Raw genomic sequence first — 24,651 nt, forward strand, 5'->3', positions numbered from 1 at the left:
TTGTGGAAAAATGAGAGGTTGATGTTGTCGGAAGATGTTTTTATGTACTGGGTGGTGCTGATGCGCTTTGACCGTGTTAGGGTAGTTGGATGTTGATGTTGGGTGACTGGACTGGATCTAGGTATAGACGGTTGAATGAAACGATCTGTGCTCAACTGTTACCCTAGATGCATTTGTCGTCAGCTTAACATCCTAAATCAAGGAAGACGTTCATCTTCTCTCTTCCTTTTCTCTTTCTCTAGCATCATTCAACCGTCCCAAATTTATATTCCTTACAACCCACCTTTCTTCCACGGCTCACCATGGCATCCGACGAAGAAACAGAAGACACTCGAGTAAAGAAGAAACCACAACTCCATGAAACCCATTGCGACCCCTGTGGAGATGTCACGTTGATTTCCAACGATGATGTTGAATTTCGTGCCAGTAGCTTTCAGCTCTCAAAGATCAGGTAAGCTTCCTTCCGTTCCAAGTCACCAACAAGACTTGGTGTGCTCATATGGTGATGAAATGTAGTCAATTCTTCGCCTACGCTTTTCGTCTTCCTGCTCCAGCTGATAAAGGCCGCGAACCCATCGAGCTCGACTTTCCCGGTAACATCATAACGATCTATCTCGACCTGGTCACAGCACCTGTTCGTCTTCGAAGATCCGTTTTGGACCATGGACTACGCAGGCCCGAGATCGTCTGTCCTCTTTGGGCTCTTGTCGAGTTCACCTTGTGTATCGACGAGATAACATCGATAATTCACAGCGCGTTGATGGACGCTGCTCTCTACTACCCTGTGGGAATTCTAACCTTCGCATCTGAACGAGACGATATCTCTCTTGCTCGTAGAGCTTTGAGGTCTTTCAATACCACTATCTCTATTTGCAGCCCATGCCGTCCGTCCTGCGTTGACGAACATGCTTCCCAACTTGAAGATGTCAAGAAGGTTTTCACACAACTTAAACCCGAGTACCAAGCCGAGCTTTTCACCCTCCTCTTGCTTCAATGCCACACGAGGGCATCAATCTACAATAGCCCTGGACCAATTTCACCCGATGATCTGATCTTCGGCTTCGGAGATTGGGGAGAGATCGCTGACAGGTTCGACCCAAGTAAACCCATGAAGTCCAAAATGCCATTGGAGGAAACCGAGCCCGAGACCGAAATCGAGGAAGAAGAGGACGAAGAGGACGAAGGGGACGAAGAGGACGAAGAGGTCGGAAAGTGATTAGCAAAATATTTGGATGGCGGAGGACCGTGTTTGCGAGGGCATATAACAAATGAGGACGTAAACTAGTAGTTAGTAGCGTTGAATAAATTTAGAATCTCCATACACGTATGCATGAAGCGATTATCATTCGTGGCACATAGTCCACGATGTTCAACCTCGATCGCAGTGGTAAGCCGGGTCAGTCTTTCATCACTACACCTCGCGTAGCTGATCCTGCCACTCCAACACGACGATCAATCAAGCAAGGAAATGCATTTTAGACATCCCTGAGCTCTCCCTACAAACCCCTCGAACCAATGCTAGAATAATATACAAGCATCCAACACTCTAGTTCTTGATCTTCTTCTTGGGTCTGATTTGAGAAGAGTGACCGCACTTTCTCTTTCGCTGTGAGATGAAGATAAACCAGGTCAGCAATCCTATCGCTTAATTATTCATGATTGGACTTGGATGGGACGTGTGACATCGAGGCTATCTCGAAGAGCAAGAAACGAGGACCAAAACACTCACGCAGTTGGTAGCTCTAGGAGGGAGTCGAGCGTAACATTTTCGGCAGATTTGTTTGTCACACTGTAATTCATACATGATTGATCAGCATATTTTTCTTTTGTTTAGGCTGGGGAGGATAAAGGCTAAACCCACGTTGTACTTGTTGGCAAGCACCTTGAGCGAAGGCTCAATGATTCCACCTCTGAGACGGAGGACGAGGTGGAGGGTGGACTCCTTTTGGATGTCTAATGGAGAGAGGGGATGTCAGCAAGATTCCCCTCCGATCTTATCCACATCTTCGAACGACCTCCAATCTTTCTTCTCTCAACAACTATCTTCCGTCAATGGCCTCTCTTTAACCATGATCGACAAACAGAAGCAGACCAATAGGTCGAGCCCGCTGAGTGTTACACCCCCTCATCCACTCGAACCACCACCATCCATATCCTCCCAGCACGTCCATCTTTTCGTCTACACATTATTCCTCCTCTAGCCAGTGAAGCAGAACCAATACCCACTGTAGTCAGAGAGAGTTCGTCCATCCTCTAATTGTTTACCAGCAAAGATCAATCGTTGTTGGTCAGGGGGGATACCCTCCTTGTCTTGGATCTTGGATTTGACATTGTCGATGGTGTCGGATGACTCGACCTCGAGGGTGATGGTCTTACCGGTAAGGCTGTGATCCAACGAGCATATCAATCAGCACCTGATCCCATCCTATAACATCCTGTGCCATCCTATTGTATCTTTTCTTTCTTTGCTCAATCTGATCTGATAGGGTATACTCACGTCTTTACGAAGATTTGCATCTGTAATATAGTAAATCGTCTATCAGCATACACCCTCTCTCCCTATGGATGGTGATGATGACTTCAACTCACCTTGAAGGAAACCTGCAAATCGTCAGTAAGGTATCGATGAAGAAGTAACAAGAACTAATCTCGATATTGATGATTTCGATGTTTTGGGCAATCGCAGTGAGGAGTGTGAGAGTCAGTGGATGCAGTATGCAGAGTAAGCAGTGTGCACCAAACCACCACCCACCATACGATATAGGGAGAGCAGAAATAATCAAGAAACTCCGTCAAACTCCGAGAGCGTGTTTCGGATGTGGCACCCAAATCCATAAATGAGCTACCTAAAGAAGGGAAGGATGATATCTGGTTCCGTTGCTCTGTTGTTGGTCTTCGGAGAAATGGATAACCGGCATGTCCACCGTAGATCACGAGGATGGTATAACGCACCTTGTGCCCTACAAGAGTAGGAGGAATATATAACAATCAGAGTCATCAGAAAGTTGTTTATCATGCATCCACAATGGTATCTTTCAAGATGATAATACCATCATCCCTTCGAACCAGACTATTCTCCTCGCGGCTGGGCGTAAGAACCCTCATAACCTCAACATCCACCGATTCACCCCCACACGCATATCTCCGTCCATACCTACAGACCAAATCAGATGCTCAGCCCGAGAATGAGGGACTGGAAGGTGTCATGTCTTTGGTGCTTGATAGACCGGAGACGAAGAATGCGCTGAGTGTGAGGATGGTAGCGGTAAGCTGGGGTGATTGCGAAATTGATCATAGCTGATTCTCTTGGGAGGGGAGATAGGAGATGAGAGAAGGGATCGCCAAGTTGGATTCTATGCCTTTTACGTGAGTAAGCAGTGTCGTACCACCCGTTCCCAATTCATCAAGTCCAGTTGTTGAAGATGCAACAAGGATATCATCAAGCCAAGTCAATGCTGTTCACTGATAACGCCGTTCAATATTACAGCTCATCACGTATCCTTCTCCTTCAATCCTCCCAGCCCAACTTGTTCTGCTCCGGCGCAGATCTCAGAGAAAGACGTAACATGTCTCAAGAACAGGTATCGGGCTTCCTCGACTCCCTTCGAGACATGTTGAGGGAGTTAGAAGGGATCAAAGTACCTTCTATAGCTGTTATTGATGGATATGCATTAGGTGGAGGAGCTGAGTTGGCATTGGGATGCGATCTAAGAGTTGGAGGTGGGTCAATGTGTCTTGACAAACATACTCCGGCATGCTGTATCTCATCGAGAATGTCGTAAACTAATGAAAAGCCTCGTCAACGCGACAGATTGACAACTAAAGATAGTAGAGCTGATTATATATCCCTTGAATCACATAGGCGAAAATACCAAGATAGCCTTACCAGAAACCAAACTCGGTATAATCCCTGGAGCGGGTGGTACCCAGCGACTCACCCATCTAGTGGGCGTATCAAAAGCCAAAGAGCTGATATATACTGGAAAGCAAATCAACGGGGTAGAAGCTGAACGTATAGGCGAGTCTGCCCTTCTCCTCTTCTACCTCTACTTATCCTTACCTGGAATGAGCGTGTCAATGCAGCTTCAAGCCGATGGAAGGAGATAGGCTGACGGGCAAAACTATGATGACAGGTTTGATAAACACCTATTCTCCCCAACCTTTCCAATCTGCCCTAACCCTCTCCAAGCAAATCATGACCTCCGCGCCATTAGCTCTATCCTCAGCTAAGACTGCTATCTCCTCTGCTTCGCGTCTACCCTTGGAAGATGGGTTGGATCTAGAAAGGAAGGTGTATAATGCGTTGTTGGATACGGAAGATCGACAGGAGGGGTTGAGGGCATTCAAGGAGAAGAGGAAAGCGGTCTTCAAGGGAAGATGAGCAGTGTTGACGGCGAGTTATCACATATTATACGTAGATAGATCATCAGAGTATGCTCGACGATAATTCAGAGATTCCGTGCTGGACTTGTGTAGAGTATTCATATTGTGTATTACATGATACATGTAACATAGCTCATAATAAAGACCAATACCACCCTTTGTACCAACGACCAAGAGTCCATCCTTGGCCATGTTGTGAACAATTAGCTCACACCCACACTAACACCCTTCCTCTTCCTCCTCATCTCCCTCTCCCAATCTTCCGCTTCCCTGACCTGCCGTTCCCTCTCAGCGATCTCCTGCGCATAATCATGCGTATTCTCAAGTACATACTCCACACTGGATATTCCCCTCGCAGCTGGGCCAGACAGGGTGGATTGGACCGAATTGTGAGTTGAGGTAGATGAGGAAGATATGATAGGATGGTATGATATTCTGTCGTAGGGCGATGAAGAGGTTGGTTGGGTGTATTGGGGAACATGGGGAATATGTGTGTGCGGCTGAATACACATAAGACAGTCAATATGTAGTGCAAATCCGGATCCGATGAAGGGAAGATATGGACTAAAGGAGACCATTCACTCACTTCGAACACAGCCTTCACCACCCCTCTCCTCCAACTTCCCAATCCCCAATGATACTTCGGATCCACCTCCCTCGGATCTCTAACGACAATATCCGACTTCTCTTCAGGTATCGACTCTTCAATCCCCTGACTCTCCATCATCACATCCTCGTCCACTTGTTGCGTCAATTCCCTCGTGACATCCCGCGACAATCCACTTCTCCTCCTATCCAACGGAGGAGCCAACGTCTTTCCTACCACTCCCACTTCCTCTTCCTGAGCTTCATTCCCAAACACCCAATTACCTTCCAAATCTTTCCCCTCCAAAACCCTCAATCGTTCATCCCTGTACTCCCTCAACTGTTGATTGACCACCGCAGAATCCCTCGAACTCATCCAAATCCAATTCTCATCATTCACCCCAGCGCTCTTCAACTTCTGTCGTTTGTTCCCCGACCCAGCGTCCGTAAATGGATCAGACCCATTGCCGCCAAATGTCGTAGTATGTCCTCCGATCGTATAAAATGGAGTCAAACTATATGTATATCTCCCTGCCGATGTATTCCCTCCTAGACCGGTAGTATCTCCCAGACCAAGATCCTTGATCATTTGATTTTCACGGGAATTGATCTCTTCGTTCTCTGCTAATGTCCCTGGTTCGATTTCCATCTCTTTGCATCTTTCGAGAGCTTCGGTCTCGTAGTAATCGTCTGTGACCCATTTACCACCTACACAAGATACGAGGCATCAGCTAATCCGATTCATTCTCTTCTTTCTCTGTGGTATGCACAACCCATCTTACAAGGCGAAGAGAAGCTGGACTCCCACTCACCCTTAATGACCCTAGCACCCATCAACTTAAAAACATTCCGAACCGATACCATCGTGACCTGACGATGCTTCAGATTCCCCGCTATCCTCCCTATATCAATCAACAGCTGCCTCTCATCGGCCGTACATGACAACTTCAATATCTGAGGACAACGTCTCAGGAAAGCCAGGGAATCGGTATATCCACATGCCCTCGCTGCGTCTATGGTCATGGTGTATAATCTCTCGGGGTTACGTCGGGTGGGTGAAGTGAAGGTTACGAGTTTGTATTCACGGCCTGCGTCGTGTCAAGCAAGGTCAATCAGCTTATGTCACTTTGCATACACATGGCAGAAACCTCATCAAGGAGGATTGAGGATCGAGCAGTGAGCAGTCGAGGACTTGATGAGATCTGAATGACCAATTCCTACTCACCTCCTTGTAATCTTCCTTCGGCATCCACCTTTGTATTCCCCTTCTCATCCTCATCCAGCACCAACTCGTCATCCCCTACTGTATATTCCTGGCCTTTGATATTCATCGTTGAGCCCACTACACCACATCCGACGAACCTTATCAGCATTGCCCTCCCCTGTCTGACGTAAGGAGGTAGAAAACACCCACTCTCAACATGATCAGCATCCGGCACCAACGGCTCTCTCCTCCTCTTCGGTTTCCTAGCAGATGAACGAGGTTCATCCGGATCTTCCCCTCTCTCAATCTTCTCTCTCCTCACTTTATCCCATCGTGCCCTCGCAGCAGCAGCAGCAGCTCCCTTGACACTGAACCCTCCTCTACCCGATCCACCAGGGATCTTCTCGAATTTATAGGGCGTATCCGTCCTGTCTTCTTCGTCGTCATCGTCCCCACCGGCGGGCACGGCATTGACGGAAGGAGTAGCTTTGATGGAAGGTCGTGATCGTTTTCGAGGTGTTGAGTTGGATAGTTGGGATGAGAGACGAACGGGCGGTTGGCGTTTACGTGGTTTTATCTCTGCTGATATAACTCAAATCAATAACTGTGGGTCTCAACATTCTGCAGCACATGAGGTATAAGACATACCGTCCTCAGCGTCCTCATCTTCCCCCTCTGCATCCTCTTCTTCCTCCTCGCCGTCATGCTCCTCAGGTTCCTCCACAGGAACTTCTTTATAGCTCACACTCTTCCTAAGTCTTCTAGAAGGCTTAGCATCCACCTCTTCATCCTCTTCATCAAGTCGAGTTTCGACCTTCCCTCTCCCCCTCCCTCTCCCTGAAGCTTTGGCTCGACCTTTCCCCTTCCTAGCTTTAGACGGCGTGGGCTCCTCATACTCTTCTTCCGTCAGATCCTCGTCCTCCGCTTCTTCCCCCAGTGCTAACGCCTCTTCATCGCCCAAGGTTACTTCTTCTTCGGCTTCAGGTTCAGGTTGAGCTTGAGCTTGAGCTTTTCCTCGTTTGTTGGCGGCTCCTCTACTTGATCTCGAGGTGGATGCTTCCGGTACTAATACTGGCTCAGCAGCTCGTTTACCCCGCGTTCGAGATGACATGTTGCTCGATACTTGCGAGATCTATGGATTATTTATCTGTACGAAGTGATGTAAGCATAAACATCAAGCTCATGTTGGTTCAATTCTTGGTCATGTTACGTTGAATGCATCTCAACTCATGTTGACAAGACGAGACGCGTGTAAAGTGCCACACTGAAATCACCGAGACGAGCTCAGCTGAATTAGGCGTGGGCTAAGCACCTCTCTCATCGTTGCGCACCTAACTTTAGCCAGCAGCCCAGAAGGATAATCTCAGGGTTTCATCCTGTCTTTCAGGAACCCGGTTCGGTCTGCTGCACCTGCGGCAAAGTCAAAGGAACACGCAAGTCAAACGCGAACAAAAGAACCAGGACAATTTAACCTTATGTGACAAAAACAAAATACAAAATCAAATATACGTGTTGTTCTTGGCGGTTGGATTCCAGAGGATGTCCAACATATCTAAGATATACGTGATGTATCAATTTTCTCTCTGGTGCTCATCCCTCCTTGACATCACCTTCGTCTGACATCACTCTTTCTGACTTTGTAAAGCCCAGGTTCATTCGATCGAGAAATACAAACAAAAACAAAAGAGAACGGACAAGCGCAGGCGCGATTGAAACGATCCCAACAGCCAACGATTACCTCTTACGTCGAAAACTAATTGTAGGAAACAAGTTTAGAGTTGGGTTGGATTAAGGAACCCCACTCACTCACTCACTCATTCGTAAACAACTCGATTTGAACGATTGAGAAACAATAGCAACAGCACTACCGTCGTGGTGTCATTTTGTTGAACTGGCTAGATATACTATCCTTTCATCCGTCCAACTATCCTCTGTACCCTTTATACCGATTAGATCACCTTGACGTCAAGATCACGCAGTCTCGACACACCCTTATTACCACTTATCACGAACTATCCCGCCAAGACAATCTCAAGACACTTATCGCTGACAAAACGACTTGAATCAAGTTGAATTTAGACAGATGTTTTAGTGGACCAAGACCGAGGCTTTCTTTACTTTCACTTATCATACTGTATATACGCTCTTTACGATACGATAACAACACACTCATTTGGATCAACAACAATAGACAATAGAAAATAGAAAAACAACGACAAATCACCTCTGACACGCCTTTCCCCAGCACGACCTTGATGTGTATACTCGACAATTAGACTAAACTAAACTGAACTATACATCGGTGATTCTTCCTCGACCTCAATCCGCGCAATCTCAGCACTTAACAATGGTCGGCCTACCCATCTTCTCCATCATTCTCACCCTCCTTTACCTCTCCCCATCAGCGTTAGCATTAAAATCATGGTACACTCCTCCCGGGGGCACACCCGCGGGATCAGTCGCAGGCGATAAAGTCCGAGGAGTGAATTTGGGAGGATGGTTCATATTGGAAAATTGGATGATGCCTAGTTTCCTGGAGGATGAGGTTCTGAAAGATACCTATATAAATGATGAGGTGGGTCATGCCTTCCCCTCCCGACCGAACATGTTCTTTTGGGATGTTTATGGCACAAGTCTCCACCTTGAAGGCGGATCATCCTCTGACGAAGCTGACTTTTCTTGTCTTATGGCGTAGTGGGTCTACTGCTCTGTCCTGGGCAAGGAAGAATGTCTCACCCGATTAGAAAAACACTGGGACTCGTATATTACAGAAGACGATTTCAAGAGGTTCGCGAATTACTCGTTGAATACCGTGAGAATACCTATGGGATATTGGTCGTGGACTGATCCAGAAGAATACGAACCGTGAGCTGTCCCCTACTCTTCCCCTAGTGCTTGTACCGTCTGGGTAGCTGATGAGCGAACGATCGTGGTGGGATAGATACATTCAAGGACAATTGCCATACCTTGAGAGAGCATTAAATTGGTCAAGCTGGTACGGCCTTGATGTTTTGATGGATCTGCACGGATTACCAGGTCAGTCATCGCCTAATTTGCACTTCTATGGCAATACCCATACGTTATACTAATTTCCGACACTCATGTGGAACAGGCGGTCAGAACGGTCAAGATAATCAGGGATACAAGGGCCCAATAGAGTTTCAAGCGAACTCGACGAATATGGAAAGAGCAATGGACGCTTTGGCAAATATGACGAGATTTGTCACCCAGGATAAATTCGATGGGGTTGTAAAGGCGTAAGTGTACTCTTGACCGCTCGTACTTCCGGTTTTCCATCCCAGTGCTGACATTTATCGTGGGTATGATAGCATTCAACTTACCAACGAGGTAGGTCCCCCCTGTTGCTCAGTATAGACCATATTCAGTGCGGTACTGACACTCTCTGATTGGTCATAGCCATATATTCTAGAGTACAACCCCAACGGAATGGACTTCAGTGTCCTAGCGGATTTCTACGTCCAAGGGTACAACACCGTCAGAGCCAATGAACATATCTTATCGGGTTCCAACGAAGTAATGGTGGTTATCCATGATGCTTTCCAACCTGTATTGAACTGGAAATATTTCTGGTCTCAAGAAAGCATGGGTTTGAACTGGACGAATTACGCGTTGGATACTCGTAAGTCTAGTCTGAAGTCACAGTGCATGATGAGGATGCGGGCTGATCCCTTTCTCTGCGTTTTAGATATTTATGATGCCTTTGGCGGATCGATGTACAAGACTTATCAGGAACATCTGGATACAATCTGTGCTCAGGCGGCTGCTATTGCTGAAGCGCAGACTTATTTCCCTGTGGTAGGTTCCCGGGTCCATTTGAGGACTTCCACGGTAATGAAAGCTGATCAATCTTTTTTCGTTTTGCTTCTAGATCGTCGGTGAATTCTCTCTGTAAGTCTCTTCTCTGACCTTCACTCCTGAAGCCATCATGGGCTAATCGTGATCGATTGCAGCGGAACAAACACCTACTGCGTAGATTATCAATCATGTTTCGGCATAACCCTCGACCAGATGATCTCAAATATCACCTCATCGTACGAAGCCAACTTGTTCATGAGGCAGTTCTGGGAAGTGCAAAGTAATGTCTACGAATTGGGAGCAGGATGGATCTTCTGGTCCGTGCATCATGAGCTTGCCGGACCGTGGAGCTGGACTCAGTCTGCTGCGCAGAATTGGTTGCCTGAGGATCCTACTGAGAAGATGTAAGTTTGCTTCGCTCCCTTACTCGGATCAAACCTTCTCACAACTTTTCGCTGTCTATATGTGTTCCGTTCGACAAGACAGTGTATACAATGAGTGTTTGGCTGACATGTAATTACGTGTTTTTGATCATTGCAGCTGGCCATTCGATCAATCCGCCTCGTCGTATTGCCTCGACACCTCCAACCCAATCCAGGGCGACCAAAACATGCCTTATTTCCCCACCTACGCCAACAATTATACCAACATTGATATCTCAACAGTGACGAGGAAATACTACGTCAACGAGACTCAGACAATAGCCAACTCGAGTGCCGTAACTTCGACTGGCGATTCGACATCGGCTTCTTCAGGGAATACTTCTACTACTAATAACAGTACTTCCGCTACTACATCGCCAGTCAGTGGTTCGACAAGGACATTGAGTATTTCTATGGCAATGATTGGTTTTGCGGTGATTGGAGCAATAGCTTTATTGGGTTAGGATGCAGATTTCGAATGTTTTGGACAATGCTTTCTCTTCTTCCCTTCGGATACATACATACATGCTTTCTGCAATAGATTATATACATATATAGATTAAAGATATAGCGCTGGACACTATCATATATATATTTGACGAATTGAATACATACTGGAACGAAATGCAAACCCCTTATCATCTTCTCCTTTTACATTGGGTGAAACACATTGGTCGACCAAAACACGAGGCTAAGTGCTCTTGGCTGACCGTCGTGTTGTAGGCGTTTTTAATTCTCGCAGGCGTGTTTCTCAAAGGTTCGACGTGAATGCGTTGCTAGAGAGCATTTAGCCTGCCCGTGTGTGCATGGTACACCTTCCCTACAAAAATGATATTCTCGAGAAGCACGGATGAGTGAACAGAAACCAATATTCAGGAATTACATGTATTTCCTACCTGTTCATCACCTACTTCTTCTCTTGCTGAACTTCCTCACTCATATATCCAATCGACCAGATCTCTTGACCACACTAGATTCCTAATAACTAGAGAAGATGAGAGAGAAAGAACAAGATCGACCACCCATCAAGACCGACCAGCCTGCACGACCTACCCGTCGACCCAGCTATTCTCCTATTTCGCCCACACAAACTTACATCGAGCTCACTCTCCCTATACAGCCCAAAGATCTGATCGATCCATCCCTTGAAACGACAATATGTTTGTGGAGAGCATGGCCACTCGATTGGTCGATGGTAAGGCAGGGTATGGCATTGCAGTACTTGACTTCTTCGCTTGACGAGTGAGTCGGCCTTTTCTCGCTCTCATAACATGTTGGAACACGCCTAATGTTTAGTGCACTAATTTTGTTTTGTGTTTCCTTGATGGTAGGGTTCCATCTAACGAATCTGCAGAGAAGGACAAGAAGTTGTACAAAGCAAATCAAGGTCAAGCTTCCCGTTTGATGAGACTCATGGACATAGACAGTCACTGGAAGAACATCTCGTTACTTGATCGATCCATTACGGAAGGTATCACCTCTCCCATGGAGATAGTCAAGAAGAACAAGGATGCATGTAGAGTTGAGAATATACGGGAGAAAGTGAAAGAGGCCATTAAGTGCAACGAGGAAGCTACCACGTATGTCCACCAGGTATCTCCTACTCGCTCATTTGACAGGCTTCTCCCTCTTTCCCATAGACGAGGATGGAATGCTAATTGGTCCATTGGTATAGACAATTCGAACTAGGTCAATATCCTAGAGCACTCACCACTTACCTTCGAGGGTTAGCTGTCCTCTGTCCTTGGTCATCCGACGACTCAATTATGACCTTTGATCTCGCTAGAAGTGCGGGTCTATCCGATATGTGAGCTTCCTTTGGTTTTCTCTCCTCTCCTCGATATCCATCCAGCAAGCATTACATGTACGCTGACCGACCTATCTTCTCAGTGAGCAACAGATCCTCCTCAACATCGTTCGAGCGGCATTGGCCTGGTCCTTCCTCCTACCTCATGACTCACAGACCAAACACCTTTGTCCGACATTTATTGATTCTACCCTCCAGGCATTCGAGTTCTTCCCTTATACCACTTATGAAGGGATGATCCAACTTAGTGATCGTGAGTGTGTCTGTCTGTTTGACTTCATTACGTAATTGTTTCTTATATGGGTGTAGACAACCAGTCGCTGATTGCGAGCATCGTCATTACAGTCCAACATGAATGTATCGCCCGATAGCCAGAATACTTCTCACCTGAACGAAAGAGACTGTTTGAAGTTCGAAGACGATCCGTTAGAGAATGGGGGAAACAACCTCCCGAAGAATGGCCGAAAAGAGTCCTTTGTTAGGCTCTTCATACCTCTTTGTGTCGCCGCGTATATGTATATATCATGTAACGTCCTCAAGTTCCCTAAGTTTGATTGTATGTAACATGCAAGGTTGCGAAACAATAGAAAGAAAAAACAAAAACTACAGCACCCGGGATTCCCAAGTGGTCCCCCACCTTGGTACTAACCGAGCGATACCCAGGATGGCTTCGCAGAGCGGACGGGATGCGGCATTTTCGAGGTTCTATGGCCGTAGATGAAGATTTTTGCTTAAAGCACTGTTCATATACCGCTGGGTATCCAGAAGAAGAGATGTGATGTGATGTGATGGGGAGACTAAGAAGAAGGAATCTCATTCTTAACGTTATTTCTCCAATCGCCTTGCAATTTGAAAGGCTTGATAACCCCAGGGATGTTTGAGAGAGTGTCTCCGGGCTTTCTCTGTTCGTTTGCGATACGCATGCATGTATAGAGTGCACCTGTGAGTGAATGATCAAGCAAAATGTGAGCAGAGAAAGAGAGATACCGGTGCCACATCCCGATCACGTGGTTTGGGTGAATCGCGAGTGTAACGAACGCAACAACATGACATGATGAGAACGAAAACAAATGTTAGTCCCAGTTACTTTGTTCTGCTATATTATATTGTCGATAAGCACACTGATCCCTGATCATACAGACAGCTAAGAGCACCGGTTGATCATCTCGCATACCACTGTCTAGCCCGAAGCTCAGATGATATCCCAGCATGCCCACACGACGTAAACCCCCCTCAAGAGCCAAAGGACGTAACACGGCGACTTCCACCCCTGCCGTATCGAGCCGAGCGACTTCCAGAGACTCAAGCTCACTATCACCTGCCAAGTCAGCAGGGAACGAGATAGTTGATGAAGAAGGTGGAGAAGAACAGGCAGAGGAAGATAATGGGGAAGAGCAGGAGGAAGCTGCAGAGGATAACGAAGAGGAGGACGACGAGCAGATGGAAGTAGATGAAGATGGCGAAGACGGGGAGGTGGAAGACGAAGAGGACGAGGATGAGACTGACGAGGAAGAAGAAGACGAGGATAGTGACGAAGATGAAGAAGACGAGGAAGGTGGTGAGGAGGATGAGCAAGCAGTTGCCGAGGATAAAGGGGAAAACGATGGAGAGGAGGAGGATGAAGATGAAACCGAGTCTGAGGATTCTGAAGATGACGACGAAGAGAAGGATGAAAAAGCCGCAGCAAAGGAGAAGAGTGAACTCCCCCAAGAGGACGATGCTCAGCTATCCCCCAAATCCAGCAAACTCGATCTATTCTGTCCACCTTCACTGAAATTCTACTATCCCACTCCTGTTGCAATGCTGTCCGCTCGACCTGCGGACGAACAGTCCTTCAAAGTCGCCAGATTCGTCAAATGTCAAGTAACAGGCTGCAACTGCCAAGGACTAGAGCCCCCTCCCGGCAGACACCTAGAAATTGGAGTAAGACCTCCCAGCGAGAAAGAGCAGGCGAAAGGGGAAGAGAAGAAGCCGAAAAAGAAGAAAGACGTGGGAGAGTCGGATGATGAGGACGATGAGGGAGATATCAGTATGTCCGAGGATCTTTCGGAGGAGATACGGAAAGAGATGTGGATCAATGATAAAGGATGGTGGAAGCGGTGTGGGAAGTGTAATCATGGTTGGGAGGGGGGTGGGCATGTTTGGCCTAAGGATTTGAGCGAATCGGAGATGAGGAGGAGGACGAATGTGATCGGCAGGATTGAGGAGCTGTTGAATGTGAGTCAAAATTACGCCTGAGCTTGAAGGGGCTTGTTGAACGCAGATCAACAAGTGATGCCATGCTCAAGGAGGAGAGCAGGATGAGTGGGTTGACAAGAGGAAAATGCGTGACGCAGTGATGGAGTCTGCCTAGAGGGACATGGAGTTATACAGGCTTAAGATTAATCAAAGCTGACTATATTTTTCTTTGCACATACAGGACGATGGCCTCCTTCTCGCTTTTCCAACTCCCAAAACAAACCAGACAGAAGGTTTGTATAAACAAATGGATCATTTCGTCAAACCATCCGGTAAAAGGCCTACTGCTCCAGCTTTGCCCGACCCATTGGACATCACTTCCCCTCACGGCTCTGGATCTGCTGAAACACCCCGAGAAAGGGGAGGGAGCGAGTTCGATATGGATTTGGATGGTGAAGACAGTGATGGCGAACGACCAAGGAAGAGACGTAAGAGTGGATCAACTCAGAGTCAAGATGAGATCGACATCGACGATGAAGCGAACAAACCTCATAAACATGGGAAGAAGAAACCTGGCAAAACCGGTGGAAAGGGTCGAGAACCACGTACGGTCGTGAGAGGGACACACGGGATCGTATCGATGGAGACTGATGCGGATGGGAATCAACATGTTGCTGGGGTTGATGAGAAGAAGGACGAAGATGACGAGGACGAGGATGATGAAGAGGATGTACCGCTTGCTAAGAGGCCGGAACTGGATGAACAGGAGAGGAAGCGACGTACGGAGATCAAGGAAAAGGAGAAGGAGAAAGAGGAGGAGCTGATGAGGAGGTTGACAAAGGGTGCGAATGTTGATGATGGACGAGATGGGATTGGAGAAGGGCAGGGGATAGACGTGGAAATTTGGGAGGGCGTGGAATTGGTCAGTCAATGTTCATCGCTGTTTCTGCATAGCACAGCTGATATGACGTTATTCAAAGCCTAAACTACCTTTACGTCCAGCAGCTATCGAGCAGCAGAATGAAGAAATCAGATTACCCGTCGTATCGTCCAGAAACCCTACCCCCGTCGCTACGATCCTCCTCATTGGACTGAAGAACTTGTTCCAACGTCAACTACCTAAAATGCCAAGAGAATATATCACAAGATTGGTGTTGGATAAGAACCATATCAGTATGGCTATCGTCAAGAGAGGGTGGAAGGTCGTTGGAGGGATCTGTTATAGACCTTTCGAAAGTAGGGGGTTTGCGGAGATTGTGTTTTGTGCGGTTGACAGTTCCGAACAGATCAAGGTGGGCTCCTTTCTTTTTGCACGATTCTGGTAGAGGACTACAACGAAAGAGGTTCAGGCTGATTTTGGATTGTTTGCCTCCATGTTAGGGTTACGGTTCGCACCTTATGAACTCGCTCAAAGATCACGTTCGCGCCGCTCATCCCACTATCAATCATTTCCTCACTTATGCGGATAACTACGCGGTCGGGTATTTCAAGAAACAGGGATTTACCAAGGAGATTTCATTCCCTCGAGAGAGATGGGTAGGATATATCAAAGATTATGAAGGTGGTACGATTATGCAGTGTACGATGTTACCTCAGGTCAAGTATATGGAAGTACATCAGATGTTGGCTGATCAGAAGGCGGTGAGTCGGATACCTCCTTACGCTTCTTCAAGCGTTACCTGTGTGGGAGTCGAATAGCTCATATCAATTTGTCGGACGGGTGATAGGCTATACTGGCGAAGATACGTACGATATCGCGATCACATATCGTTCACCCTGGTCTGGCGATATTTAGAGATGTAAAACCTGGCGAACAGGTCAAATTGACTAAGGAGCAGGTACCTGGTTTAGGTGAGTTGCCGTGACACCCATTTACGCACGAGGGACGATGCAGCTGACGGTATGTCCCGATTAGCTGAGAGTGGTTGGAACCCTGATCTTGATGATATGTAAGTGGCAATCTTGAGTTTACCGTATCCATCGCCAAGAAGATCGAGCTGATAGATGAGCCTCATTCGTAGTATTCGACAACCCAAGCGTAACCCACATCACGTGGTATTACAGCTCGTCCTCAACGACATGCAGAACGAACCATCCTCTTGGCCATTTACCAAACCCGTCGATAAGAACGTCGTGGTAGACTACTACGAGGTGATAAAGGAACCGATGGGTGGGTGTCGTCATCACCTTCGATACATTGGATTGCAGCTGACCATGATATACTGGGATTTATATAGACTTATCGACGATGGAGAATAAACTTGAGAATAACCATTATGAGACGGTTGAGGATTTTGTGGCAGATGCGAAATTGATGTTTGATAATTGTCGGCAGTATAATGGTGAGAAGTCGACGTATACCAAACAGGCTAATCTTTTGGAGAAGGCCTTGGATAAGATATTGAAGAAGAGACAATCTGTGTTGTAAATTTTTGTGGATTTTGTATATGGTATGCATAGATCTTAGCATTATGCTGATTGTTGCTACATTGGTTGTGTATCATGACGATTATGATAGGTTTGATTGATAGCAGGTATACAGGGGAACTGAGATATGCTTCTGCTATTCGCTTACTTTCTGATTGATGATGATGTATATCCACGGAGTGATGGACAGAGGATAGATCTAGGGTCTATCGTCGATAACTTCATCACAAGAACTGATCGTAGATCTACTGTGCCCTAGTGTCTGTGCAGATGTTACCGTATAGGAGTATCATGGGAACATCTTGTGTATAGAGAAAAAACTTGCTCATCATCAGATGAACGGAAGCTCTATTGTTCGCCCAACGTCCTTACTTGGTATTTAATCTAGACTGAGAACGATATATATTGTAATACCAGGATTGAAAAGAGGACCTATCGTGGTTTTGCTTCTCATTCCATCTACGCACCTGCAAAAAAATCAAATATCACCATGAACACCACAGCAACTTCGCAGCGCATTTTGGCCGAAATGAAGAGACAAGGTGATACGAAGGAGAATGGAATGACAAGGTGAGTTCGCATTCGACTGATCGATCATATGGGACTTGGTTATTGGCTTAACGATGATATACTGTATATACATTAGAGATCGACAGTCCGATTGGGAAAAGGGCGAGCATCACGACCTCAACAGTCAGTCATGGTTGATGAGAGGTGGGTTCTGGCCTGTCCGAAAATATGCACGTATCATAACTCACGGTACGATCACTAATGCACCAATGAGGTAGTCTGCCTGGATCTCTTTTCACCTTGTCCTTGTCACCTCTTTCAACATGGTACCATCCATATTCCAAATCTTAAACACACCACCGAATCGTTAGATGAGAAGATTATGATTATGTGATTTGGTCGAATAGCGTGAATGTGATGTTGGGGATTTGCTGTGCTTTCTGATTCGAGAAGGAAGTCCTGTGTGACAGATATGGAAGAAGTGAAGGCGATCCGTCATCGATAAGATATATGATGCAATACAGTATGCGGTACATCTTCCCACGCGAACTAACCTCATCTTAATGAAGTGCGATAAAGGTACTATCAGAAATACCTTCCAACTGGTCCCGCCTCTCCTCTTTCTCTCTGGCTTGCGACATCTCCATCAGATCCAAACACACACAGTGTGTATGCACACATGCAGACGAACACAGCGCAAAGACTCTTGTGATCGTGCGTCGCAGCTGAGAAGCCACTTCCATCATTCTTATTTTGCCACCCAACACGAGGCAGGGTGGGGCAACTGACTTCACCATCACCCATCAACCATCAAAGCTTTCTCTTATACATTCATCATCATCGCTTTTATCATCATACTATGCGGTCCACTCGCCGATCGTAGCTTGATGTTTTATAACGTCATTCATCAACATCAAGTCCGAAGTGCTCTTTCCTACTCATTGCCCCACTCCGAACTGTTATACCTCAACAACAAGAGAGACTAAATCACCAAAGGAGGGTATTCTATCGAAAAGAGGGGGATGTGGGGAGAAAGGGCGAGAACGGCGATCTAACCCCAAAACAACTACTGTAGTACATCGCAACAACTAGAAGCAGTAATCGGAAAAAGAAGGAAGATTGTGTTTCTTTCAAGGTAAAAACTTCGCCTCGCTTGTGTTTCCATTCACATTGTATGTAACATCTTCTTCTTCTTTACTTCTTTTGTATTAATCTGCTATCTACCATGATGATAGTCTACTTGATTAAGCCGGTCAGCCGATCGAATTATCATCAGAAGATATACAGTATCAGCTGCTGTGTAATTAACTAATCTAACGGATGGGGTAAGGTTGACATTCTTCTTCCCCCTTAGCCTTCAGGTGATTGATCGTAACATACAACTATATGAACTAGCTCCATATCGACCATACATTCCTCCTTTCTTACTTTAATCCTCCTCTTTGCCACAATATCCCTATTACCTCAACCACCATGTCATCGTACTACGAGAGAAATAACGGGATAGTCAATGATTGTTATGAGGCTGAGGGGAAGTTGAGGAGAGCGTGGGGTTGGGGGGACCCAAAGGCTTATGAGAGGTTGTGAGTTGTCTTCCTGCTTCTAAGTCTGGGAAGGGGACACAAGGAGAGTGGGATGCCAACGAGGTTGTGATAACAGAGCTCATAGCTGATGCAGTCGATTGGATACTGACAGGAAACGATTCGCAAGTTGGTTCGAAGATATATGGTTAGAGATTGATGATTTGACGGTAAGTACAATCTTTCGAAGTCGGATGGTCGTCACGCTGTTTTGACACTTTAGTTGTTTTGGTAGGACGATAATCAGCTCAACGAACGAGCAGAATGCGCTGCGCTTCTTGGTGAGTTTGAGTGCTTCCACCTGCTGTAACCGGGTGTTCACCGTACCTGCCACTGAGTATGCACAGCTGATGGTCGTGCGGTCTCCCCAATCCAGCCTGCGAAGAACTCCTCACGTTCACCCATATCCCATGCGAAGATTACCTGAAATATATCGTCCGTATACGATGCTGTTTGAGACCCGATGAAACATGGTATGATGTGAGTGGGGATACCCTCGGGCTGTGGAAAGAGAACTATTGTCCCCCTGCTGACTCGAATGACTCCGACTTAGTACCCATACGACGTTACTGGTCTCGAGGTGAGTTCTCTTTGTAACTCATTTCCAGATCAGTATGTTCATGTGAAGCTACACAACAGGATACGAGCGACGAATCGTCCGATGATGGGATGATGTTCCATATGGAGATGTAACTGAGCATCTTCATTTACCCATACCAAGTGAAATTCAGGGACGACGAGTATGTTCGTATGAAGGGGCCATCTATGCCTGCTGTATATTTAGACTAGTCAGCTGTGTATACTGTATTTTTAGATCATCAGACAGACTGTACATCGTCAAGTTGTAGTTCACCGCTCACTCACTTTACTTTGTAGATTATACCTCGCACTACTGTATTACCCCGAAACGTTCATACTGTATTACCATCTGTATTTGGCTTATGCTATGATATTTATGTCAACGTGCGATGTACACCTCATTCAAGCAGGCGCTGTGTAGTAATGAACAACACGATCTTACACTAAGTCCCTATCACGACATGGAATGCTCGCCATTACGAGTAACTTATCTCCTTTCACGTAAATTACCTTACTAGGAATTATATCAGTCAGTCAATAATCTCGAAATGGGGCCATCCACCATCCACGTTGGAATCTGGGGTCAAGGGAAAGATAATGTAAAATGCAAGGCACCTAAAAGATTCTGAGACGATGCCGTACCTGATTCACATACCTCTGGGAATCACAGCATCACAGCTACAGCTACATTGGCAGGGGTATAAGTGTGGGTGATGTAATCTGCTTTACGTGTGCGAATGTCATACATGGTCATAGTCATTACTCAAGGTCATACGGTCTCAAGGGGAGTCTGGAGTGGTCCATTCTTCAGATGATCCAATGGTTTATCAGTCCGATCTAACCACTCTGGGTTGATTTTCGCTGAGAGCTCTGAGAGTGAGGTAGAGTCGACCAAGAGTGGTCTCTGGTCTTGGTTCTTGGTGTACTGTACCTTCGTTCTTGGCTTTCTCATAATGACCATTTGATGGGACATGACCCGGCAGTGCCCATCGGTGGTATCCGGATCTAAAAGAAGCTTTATTCGTGTTCGTCAAGTGGGGAAAAGGGGAAAGGGGAGAATGAGGTACTACATTCACAAGTTTCATTCTTTGGTTTCTGGTTCCAGAGTCAGAGTTTAGTGCGAGCAGAATGATGTAGTCGGATCTTGAATGTCATACCTTGGAAACCTTCCGTGAGCTCCGTGAGATACACATCTATATATATATATATATATATATATATATGTTCTGGGAGAGGTGCATTTGCCGCTCTACTCTATTGAATCCTTCCATGATATGTAGACCAGCAAGCTTCTACAATACGATACGAGATACAATATACGACCAACACGATGATACACGATATCAACAATACCTCTTTGGAACTTGAGTTTGGGGTTTTGGCGCTGAATTTAAGGAATATGTGGTATCAGCATGGATATAGTGGGTTGTGAGTGAATGACCTGCTTGGTTCTGCCAGCTTGTGTGTATATCCAGAGGAGACAGACCTACAGCTGATGGACGCGATAGACGGTACTTCAAGCAGCACATTGCAGATATCTACAAGAGGTTTGAGCTGTTACTTGTCAGTAGATCAGTATCGCTCAGTCAGATGCAGAGCTGATGCAATGAGCGATATGATATGGTAGGACGAAGACAAAGTGGATCCAGAGACTGTCAGGGCAGCAGAGACCGGTGAGTACGCCCATCTCATCGAACAAGGGATCTCACGGTACTCATGTAGCTATCAGGGGATATATGTAGCTGACTTTTCCTGTCATGTCTTGACCAGCATGCAACGACCTCCTTGCACTTCACGCCGTGCCCAACGAAACATGGCTACCATACGTCACATCGATAAAGAGGAGACTCAGTCAATCTAGTTCGACCTCGGGCGGATCAAGTGTCCAGGTGAGTAGGGTAGTATCATCGTTGAAAGACCCCTTCGAGTTATGAGCACTACGAGAATTCCCCATCATGTCATGAAGGCACTGACGAATTCGCGCTCTCACAGATCTCCCCGAGCTCGTCTCTCCAGAATTCACCGACCGAAGAGAAATCCTCGCACACCTACTCGTATGAACCGTACGGATCCTATGGGAACTACCAGTACCAGTCCTCCGGGAATAGGTTATCCCACCGACGAGCCACTACGTGACATTACGATGTCACCTCTGATAAGCCAAGGTAGATTCAGACGTGTCCGTTGATGGGTATTTTCCATTTAACTATTCTGTTATAGTCCGTTTGACGACTTGATGATTTGTATTATGGATTATGGAAACGAAACAAAGAAAACTTCTAAACAAGAAAAAATGAAGACATACCATTCTCTAGACGAACGTTTGACTGTATCATATGATCTGTACCCATCCTATCCTTGTATGCATATATGTAATCATGTTTCTACATCATCTCTATGTTATATGTACAATACAAAACTTACTGGTGTTCACAACCATCCGATTCCGATATGATATGAGTAATTGATCCGTTGATTCGTTTGTTCGTCCCTTCAGAACAGCTTTCACTGACTGATATGTATATACAATGTTGGTATTTTCGTTAACCTATCCAAGCCCCACATTCAATCAGCTTAATCACCCACATCCATTGACAAGTAACTTATCCTCACTAACCTCAACTACCTTCCAAAACCCGAACCTTGACCCAGCGCCGACTTCTCACTCCTACTCTTTATCTCCGGCATCCCCACCACGATCTCCTTCTCCCCCCTCCCATCTTCAATCTCAACATCCCCAGCTTTAATTTCTCCCCCATGTCCCTCTGCTTGCAATTTCACTGTCTCCCCATCAGCAAGTTTCGCCTTGACGAATCCCTTTGCGGTAGACTTGAGGACCGCTCGTCTTCCTACTCCTGCTACGTCGATGTACACTACTGCTACATTCTTGACTGATCCGCCTACTAGTGCTGTGGCTTCTCCTGCTTCGGCACCGTATTTGTGTCTGTGATCAAAATATACAACATCAGCATTTGATAAAGTCATATCGCGCATAAGGGGGTTTACGATTGAGAGGATCACTCACCCAGCCGCAGAGGACGCCGCGATAGTCCCATTATTAATCAAATCATGGGCTGTAGCTTCCAGACTCGTCAAAACCACCTCTCCAGCCAAAAGTATCCTGCCCAATAACGCTTTCTTCTTAGGCTGAGCAGTCGAAGTCGAAGATGAGGGAGTCTGAGGTCTCGAAGGTCCAGGAGAGTAATTGGAAGGTTCAGAAGTGAATTTCTCGCCATACGACGGTGGAGGAGCGTTGAATCGCTGTTCCTCGGCTAACTTGGTATCTGTCTGACTGGGTACAGGGATCGTATGTCCCACCGCACCATACTGCGTGGGACTGGGTGGGACTGGTGAGGTTGCGTGACCATGTAGATAAGCGGGTTTGGCGGGGATGGGAGGAGCGCCTGTTGGAGTTCTAGCTGCGTAGGGGACCGGGATGGTACCTGTTGCTGTGGCTGATCTTGGTGGAAGAGGTGGCCCGGGTGTAGAGGATTTCCTATAGGCTTCTACAGCGGGTTTGTACCCGTATGTATATCCTTTACCTGCTGCTGTTGAGATTACCTAGTTCCACCGTGCGACTGATCAGCTTTTGCCTTGGACGAGATGGCTGTTGGATATTCGATTGGATGACTCCACTCACCCCTGTTATCTTGCCGATGGTAGTTTTGGTGACCGTAGCAGCTTTTATACTCCCATTATGAACCTTGACTATATTCTGTTTCGTTTGGGGAGAGAACTTGACAGGTTCAGGTCGGGGAGTGGAATTGCGGATGTACATATCTGCACCTGATATCATCTGTCGAGATGACCATGAACCGAAGGATAGTATGCCTTGGCTACGAGGACCACACAAGGATCAGCCACTCCCTCCTACTACATCGCCGCAAATTTGTGTTCATTACAGGTATGACAGAGTTCTGGGATTGTGACCGAAGACAAACGAAGTGTGAAAGAAGAGTACATACCTGACCTTATGCGCACCACGCAATAACCAATCATCCAGATCCTCCTCCGGTACAGTCTTAACCTTCACTTTCAATATATCGTCACCTTCTCTCTGATATCCGAAATCCAACATCACAGGTTTATTCTTATCCTCACTCATCAACCTCTTATCCTCCTCCACATCAAAGGTCTGTTCCAGCTCTCCGACTACCTGCCCATTATCCTCATTGATAAGCACGATCCTACCCCTCATCTCCTCGGGTGCCAGCATCTCACCACCACTCGATGATAGCGCTGGGGGAGCGAGTCCATTCAAAGCAGTAGATTCCTTTGCCAGACATCCATATTGCTTTAACAGTACTTCAAAGGAATCTAGATCCTCTAGATCTGCTTGAGAGGATGGCAAGTGTATGACGAACGATACCGATGCATTGGGTATATGAGGTGATGGGACGGTGTAGACTAGTCCATCTTTGTCGCGGGAGGGGATCATAGGCTGATTAGGAACGATGGGCATCTCAAAGGTAGGTCCGACTTTGATGACTAGCCAGAAATCGTGTGTTGGGATTGGTGGATCGGCTGGTGAGGGGGAGAAAGGATTTGCGGTTTGATGTCCTATTTCTGGTGGGATGGGAAGGGAGACGCATTCTAGACTGGATAGTAGCGACGGAAGTTAGTCCGATGATTACCTTTTGGTAGAATCGGAAGAGCAGGAGGGGAATGACGTTGAGGGACTTACCGGAACTCCCCTCGGGCAAGGGTTATTGTCTCTTCATCGTATATCTACTTTCGCAGTCAGCAGCCAGCATGTGGTCCATATGATGATGGGAGGAGTGAAAGAGATACTAGCTCACCTGCTTGACTACGGCGTGTTCGATGGTCAATAGCAAGTACCCACTCGCAGAATCCAGAGTGGGCGTGGAGATACCACTTCGATTGGGTGGTGTGGGTGAGACGGACATGTTGACGCGACGTAGTGGAAGCGATCTCGCCGACTTGCCGATGATTTCACCGATGAAGGGATGATGTTGCGACGATGTTGTCCGACGGTAAGAGAGAGAGAGAGAGAGAGAGTTAGTTTAACTGTATTGATAGTTGCAAAGTGAACGTGAACGTGATTGTGTCGTATCAGTGATGCGGGCAATCAAACAATAATAATTGGCACAATGAGAGGATGATGAGCATTGACGTCACAATCGATCACATGGCATGGCT

General features: G+C 46.5%; 10 protein-coding genes and 1 non-coding gene across 11 annotated transcripts; 7 read left to right on the forward strand and 4 right to left on the reverse strand.

Moving 5' to 3' along the window:
- Positions 1-302: 302 nt before the first annotated feature.
- Positions 303-1,216, forward strand: I302_106027 (uncharacterized protein; the record flags this gene model as incomplete). The annotated part of the gene is made up of 2 exons (XM_019191775.1): positions 303-451; positions 517-1,216. 2 exons carry the CDS (start codon positions 303-305, stop codon positions 1,214-1,216), a joined length of 849 nt encoding a protein of 282 aa, XP_019046405.1.
- Positions 1,217-1,546: 330 nt separating this feature from the next.
- I302_106028 (ubiquitin-60S ribosomal protein L40) lies at positions 1,547-2,517 on the reverse strand (the record flags this gene model as incomplete). Its single annotated transcript, XM_019191776.1, has 5 exons — positions 1,547-1,606; positions 1,730-1,789; positions 1,862-1,953; positions 2,227-2,384; positions 2,498-2,517. The coding sequence occupies 5 exons, from the start codon at positions 2,515-2,517 to the stop codon at positions 1,547-1,549; spliced, it is 390 nt and encodes a 129-aa protein (XP_019046406.1).
- Positions 2,518-3,025: 508 nt separating this feature from the next.
- On the forward strand, positions 3,026-4,381 carry I302_106029 (uncharacterized protein; the record flags this gene model as incomplete). Its single annotated transcript, XM_065870184.1, has 5 exons — positions 3,026-3,265; positions 3,323-3,366; positions 3,488-3,720; positions 3,863-4,018; positions 4,134-4,381. The coding sequence occupies 5 exons, from the start codon at positions 3,026-3,028 to the stop codon at positions 4,379-4,381; spliced, it is 921 nt and encodes a 306-aa protein (XP_065726256.1).
- Positions 4,382-4,586: 205 nt separating this feature from the next.
- I302_106030 (uncharacterized protein) lies at positions 4,587-7,283 on the reverse strand (the record flags this gene model as incomplete). The annotated part of the gene is made up of 6 exons (XM_019191778.1): positions 4,587-4,883; positions 4,970-5,676; positions 5,781-6,056; positions 6,194-6,310; positions 6,383-6,751; positions 6,821-7,283. 6 exons carry the CDS (start codon positions 7,281-7,283, stop codon positions 4,587-4,589), a joined length of 2,229 nt encoding a protein of 742 aa, XP_019046408.1.
- Positions 7,284-8,519: 1,236 nt separating this feature from the next.
- On the forward strand, positions 8,520-10,874 carry I302_106031 (uncharacterized protein; the record flags this gene model as incomplete). The annotated part of the gene is made up of 10 exons (XM_019191779.1): positions 8,520-8,747; positions 8,868-9,037; positions 9,114-9,208; positions 9,285-9,429; positions 9,502-9,520; positions 9,590-9,812; positions 9,879-9,988; positions 10,062-10,081; positions 10,144-10,392; positions 10,529-10,874. 10 exons carry the CDS (start codon positions 8,520-8,522, stop codon positions 10,872-10,874), a joined length of 1,605 nt encoding a protein of 534 aa, XP_019046409.1.
- Positions 10,875-11,404: 530 nt separating this feature from the next.
- I302_106032 (uncharacterized protein) lies at positions 11,405-12,699 on the forward strand (the record flags this gene model as incomplete). The annotated part of the gene is made up of 5 exons (XM_019191780.1): positions 11,405-11,652; positions 11,742-11,990; positions 12,086-12,217; positions 12,301-12,470; positions 12,593-12,699. The coding sequence occupies 5 exons, from the start codon at positions 11,405-11,407 to the stop codon at positions 12,697-12,699; spliced, it is 906 nt and encodes a 301-aa protein (XP_019046410.1).
- A 119-nt stretch (positions 12,700-12,818) lies between these two features.
- I302_106033 lies at positions 12,819-12,933 on the reverse strand. Its single transcript, XR_002022032.2, has one exon. It is a non-coding gene; the product is annotated as a 5S ribosomal RNA (ribosomal RNA).
- Positions 12,934-13,426: 493 nt separating this feature from the next.
- I302_106034 (uncharacterized protein) lies at positions 13,427-16,823 on the forward strand (the record flags this gene model as incomplete). The annotated part of the gene is made up of 8 exons (XM_019191781.1): positions 13,427-14,434; positions 14,637-15,317; positions 15,376-15,687; positions 15,776-16,036; positions 16,123-16,246; positions 16,311-16,344; positions 16,417-16,565; positions 16,633-16,823. The coding sequence occupies 8 exons, from the start codon at positions 13,427-13,429 to the stop codon at positions 16,821-16,823; spliced, it is 2,760 nt and encodes a 919-aa protein (XP_019046411.1).
- A 1,982-nt stretch (positions 16,824-18,805) lies between these two features.
- On the forward strand, positions 18,806-19,605 carry I302_106035 (uncharacterized protein; the record flags this gene model as incomplete). The annotated part of the gene is made up of 6 exons (XM_019191782.1): positions 18,806-18,915; positions 19,028-19,082; positions 19,148-19,193; positions 19,289-19,392; positions 19,466-19,492; positions 19,552-19,605. The coding sequence occupies 6 exons, from the start codon at positions 18,806-18,808 to the stop codon at positions 19,603-19,605; spliced, it is 396 nt and encodes a 131-aa protein (XP_019046412.1).
- A 1,216-nt stretch (positions 19,606-20,821) lies between these two features.
- I302_106036 (uncharacterized protein) lies at positions 20,822-21,627 on the forward strand (the record flags this gene model as incomplete). The annotated part of the gene is made up of 5 exons (XM_019191783.1): positions 20,822-20,919; positions 21,000-21,054; positions 21,119-21,164; positions 21,262-21,380; positions 21,484-21,627. The coding sequence occupies 5 exons, from the start codon at positions 20,822-20,824 to the stop codon at positions 21,625-21,627; spliced, it is 462 nt and encodes a 153-aa protein (XP_019046413.1).
- A 486-nt stretch (positions 21,628-22,113) lies between these two features.
- Positions 22,114-24,398, reverse strand: I302_106037 (uncharacterized protein; the record flags this gene model as incomplete). Its single annotated transcript, XM_019191784.1, has 6 exons — positions 22,114-22,435; positions 22,517-23,052; positions 23,132-23,327; positions 23,457-24,089; positions 24,176-24,219; positions 24,291-24,398. 6 exons carry the CDS (start codon positions 24,396-24,398, stop codon positions 22,114-22,116), a joined length of 1,839 nt encoding a protein of 612 aa, XP_019046414.1.
- Positions 24,399-24,651: the final 253 nt, after the last annotated feature.

The sequence above is a fragment of the Kwoniella bestiolae genome, chromosome 4 (assembly GCF_000512585.2).
Source record: "Kwoniella bestiolae CBS 10118 chromosome 4, complete sequence".
Lineage (NCBI taxonomy): Eukaryota > Fungi > Basidiomycota > Tremellomycetes > Tremellales > Cryptococcaceae > Kwoniella > Kwoniella bestiolae.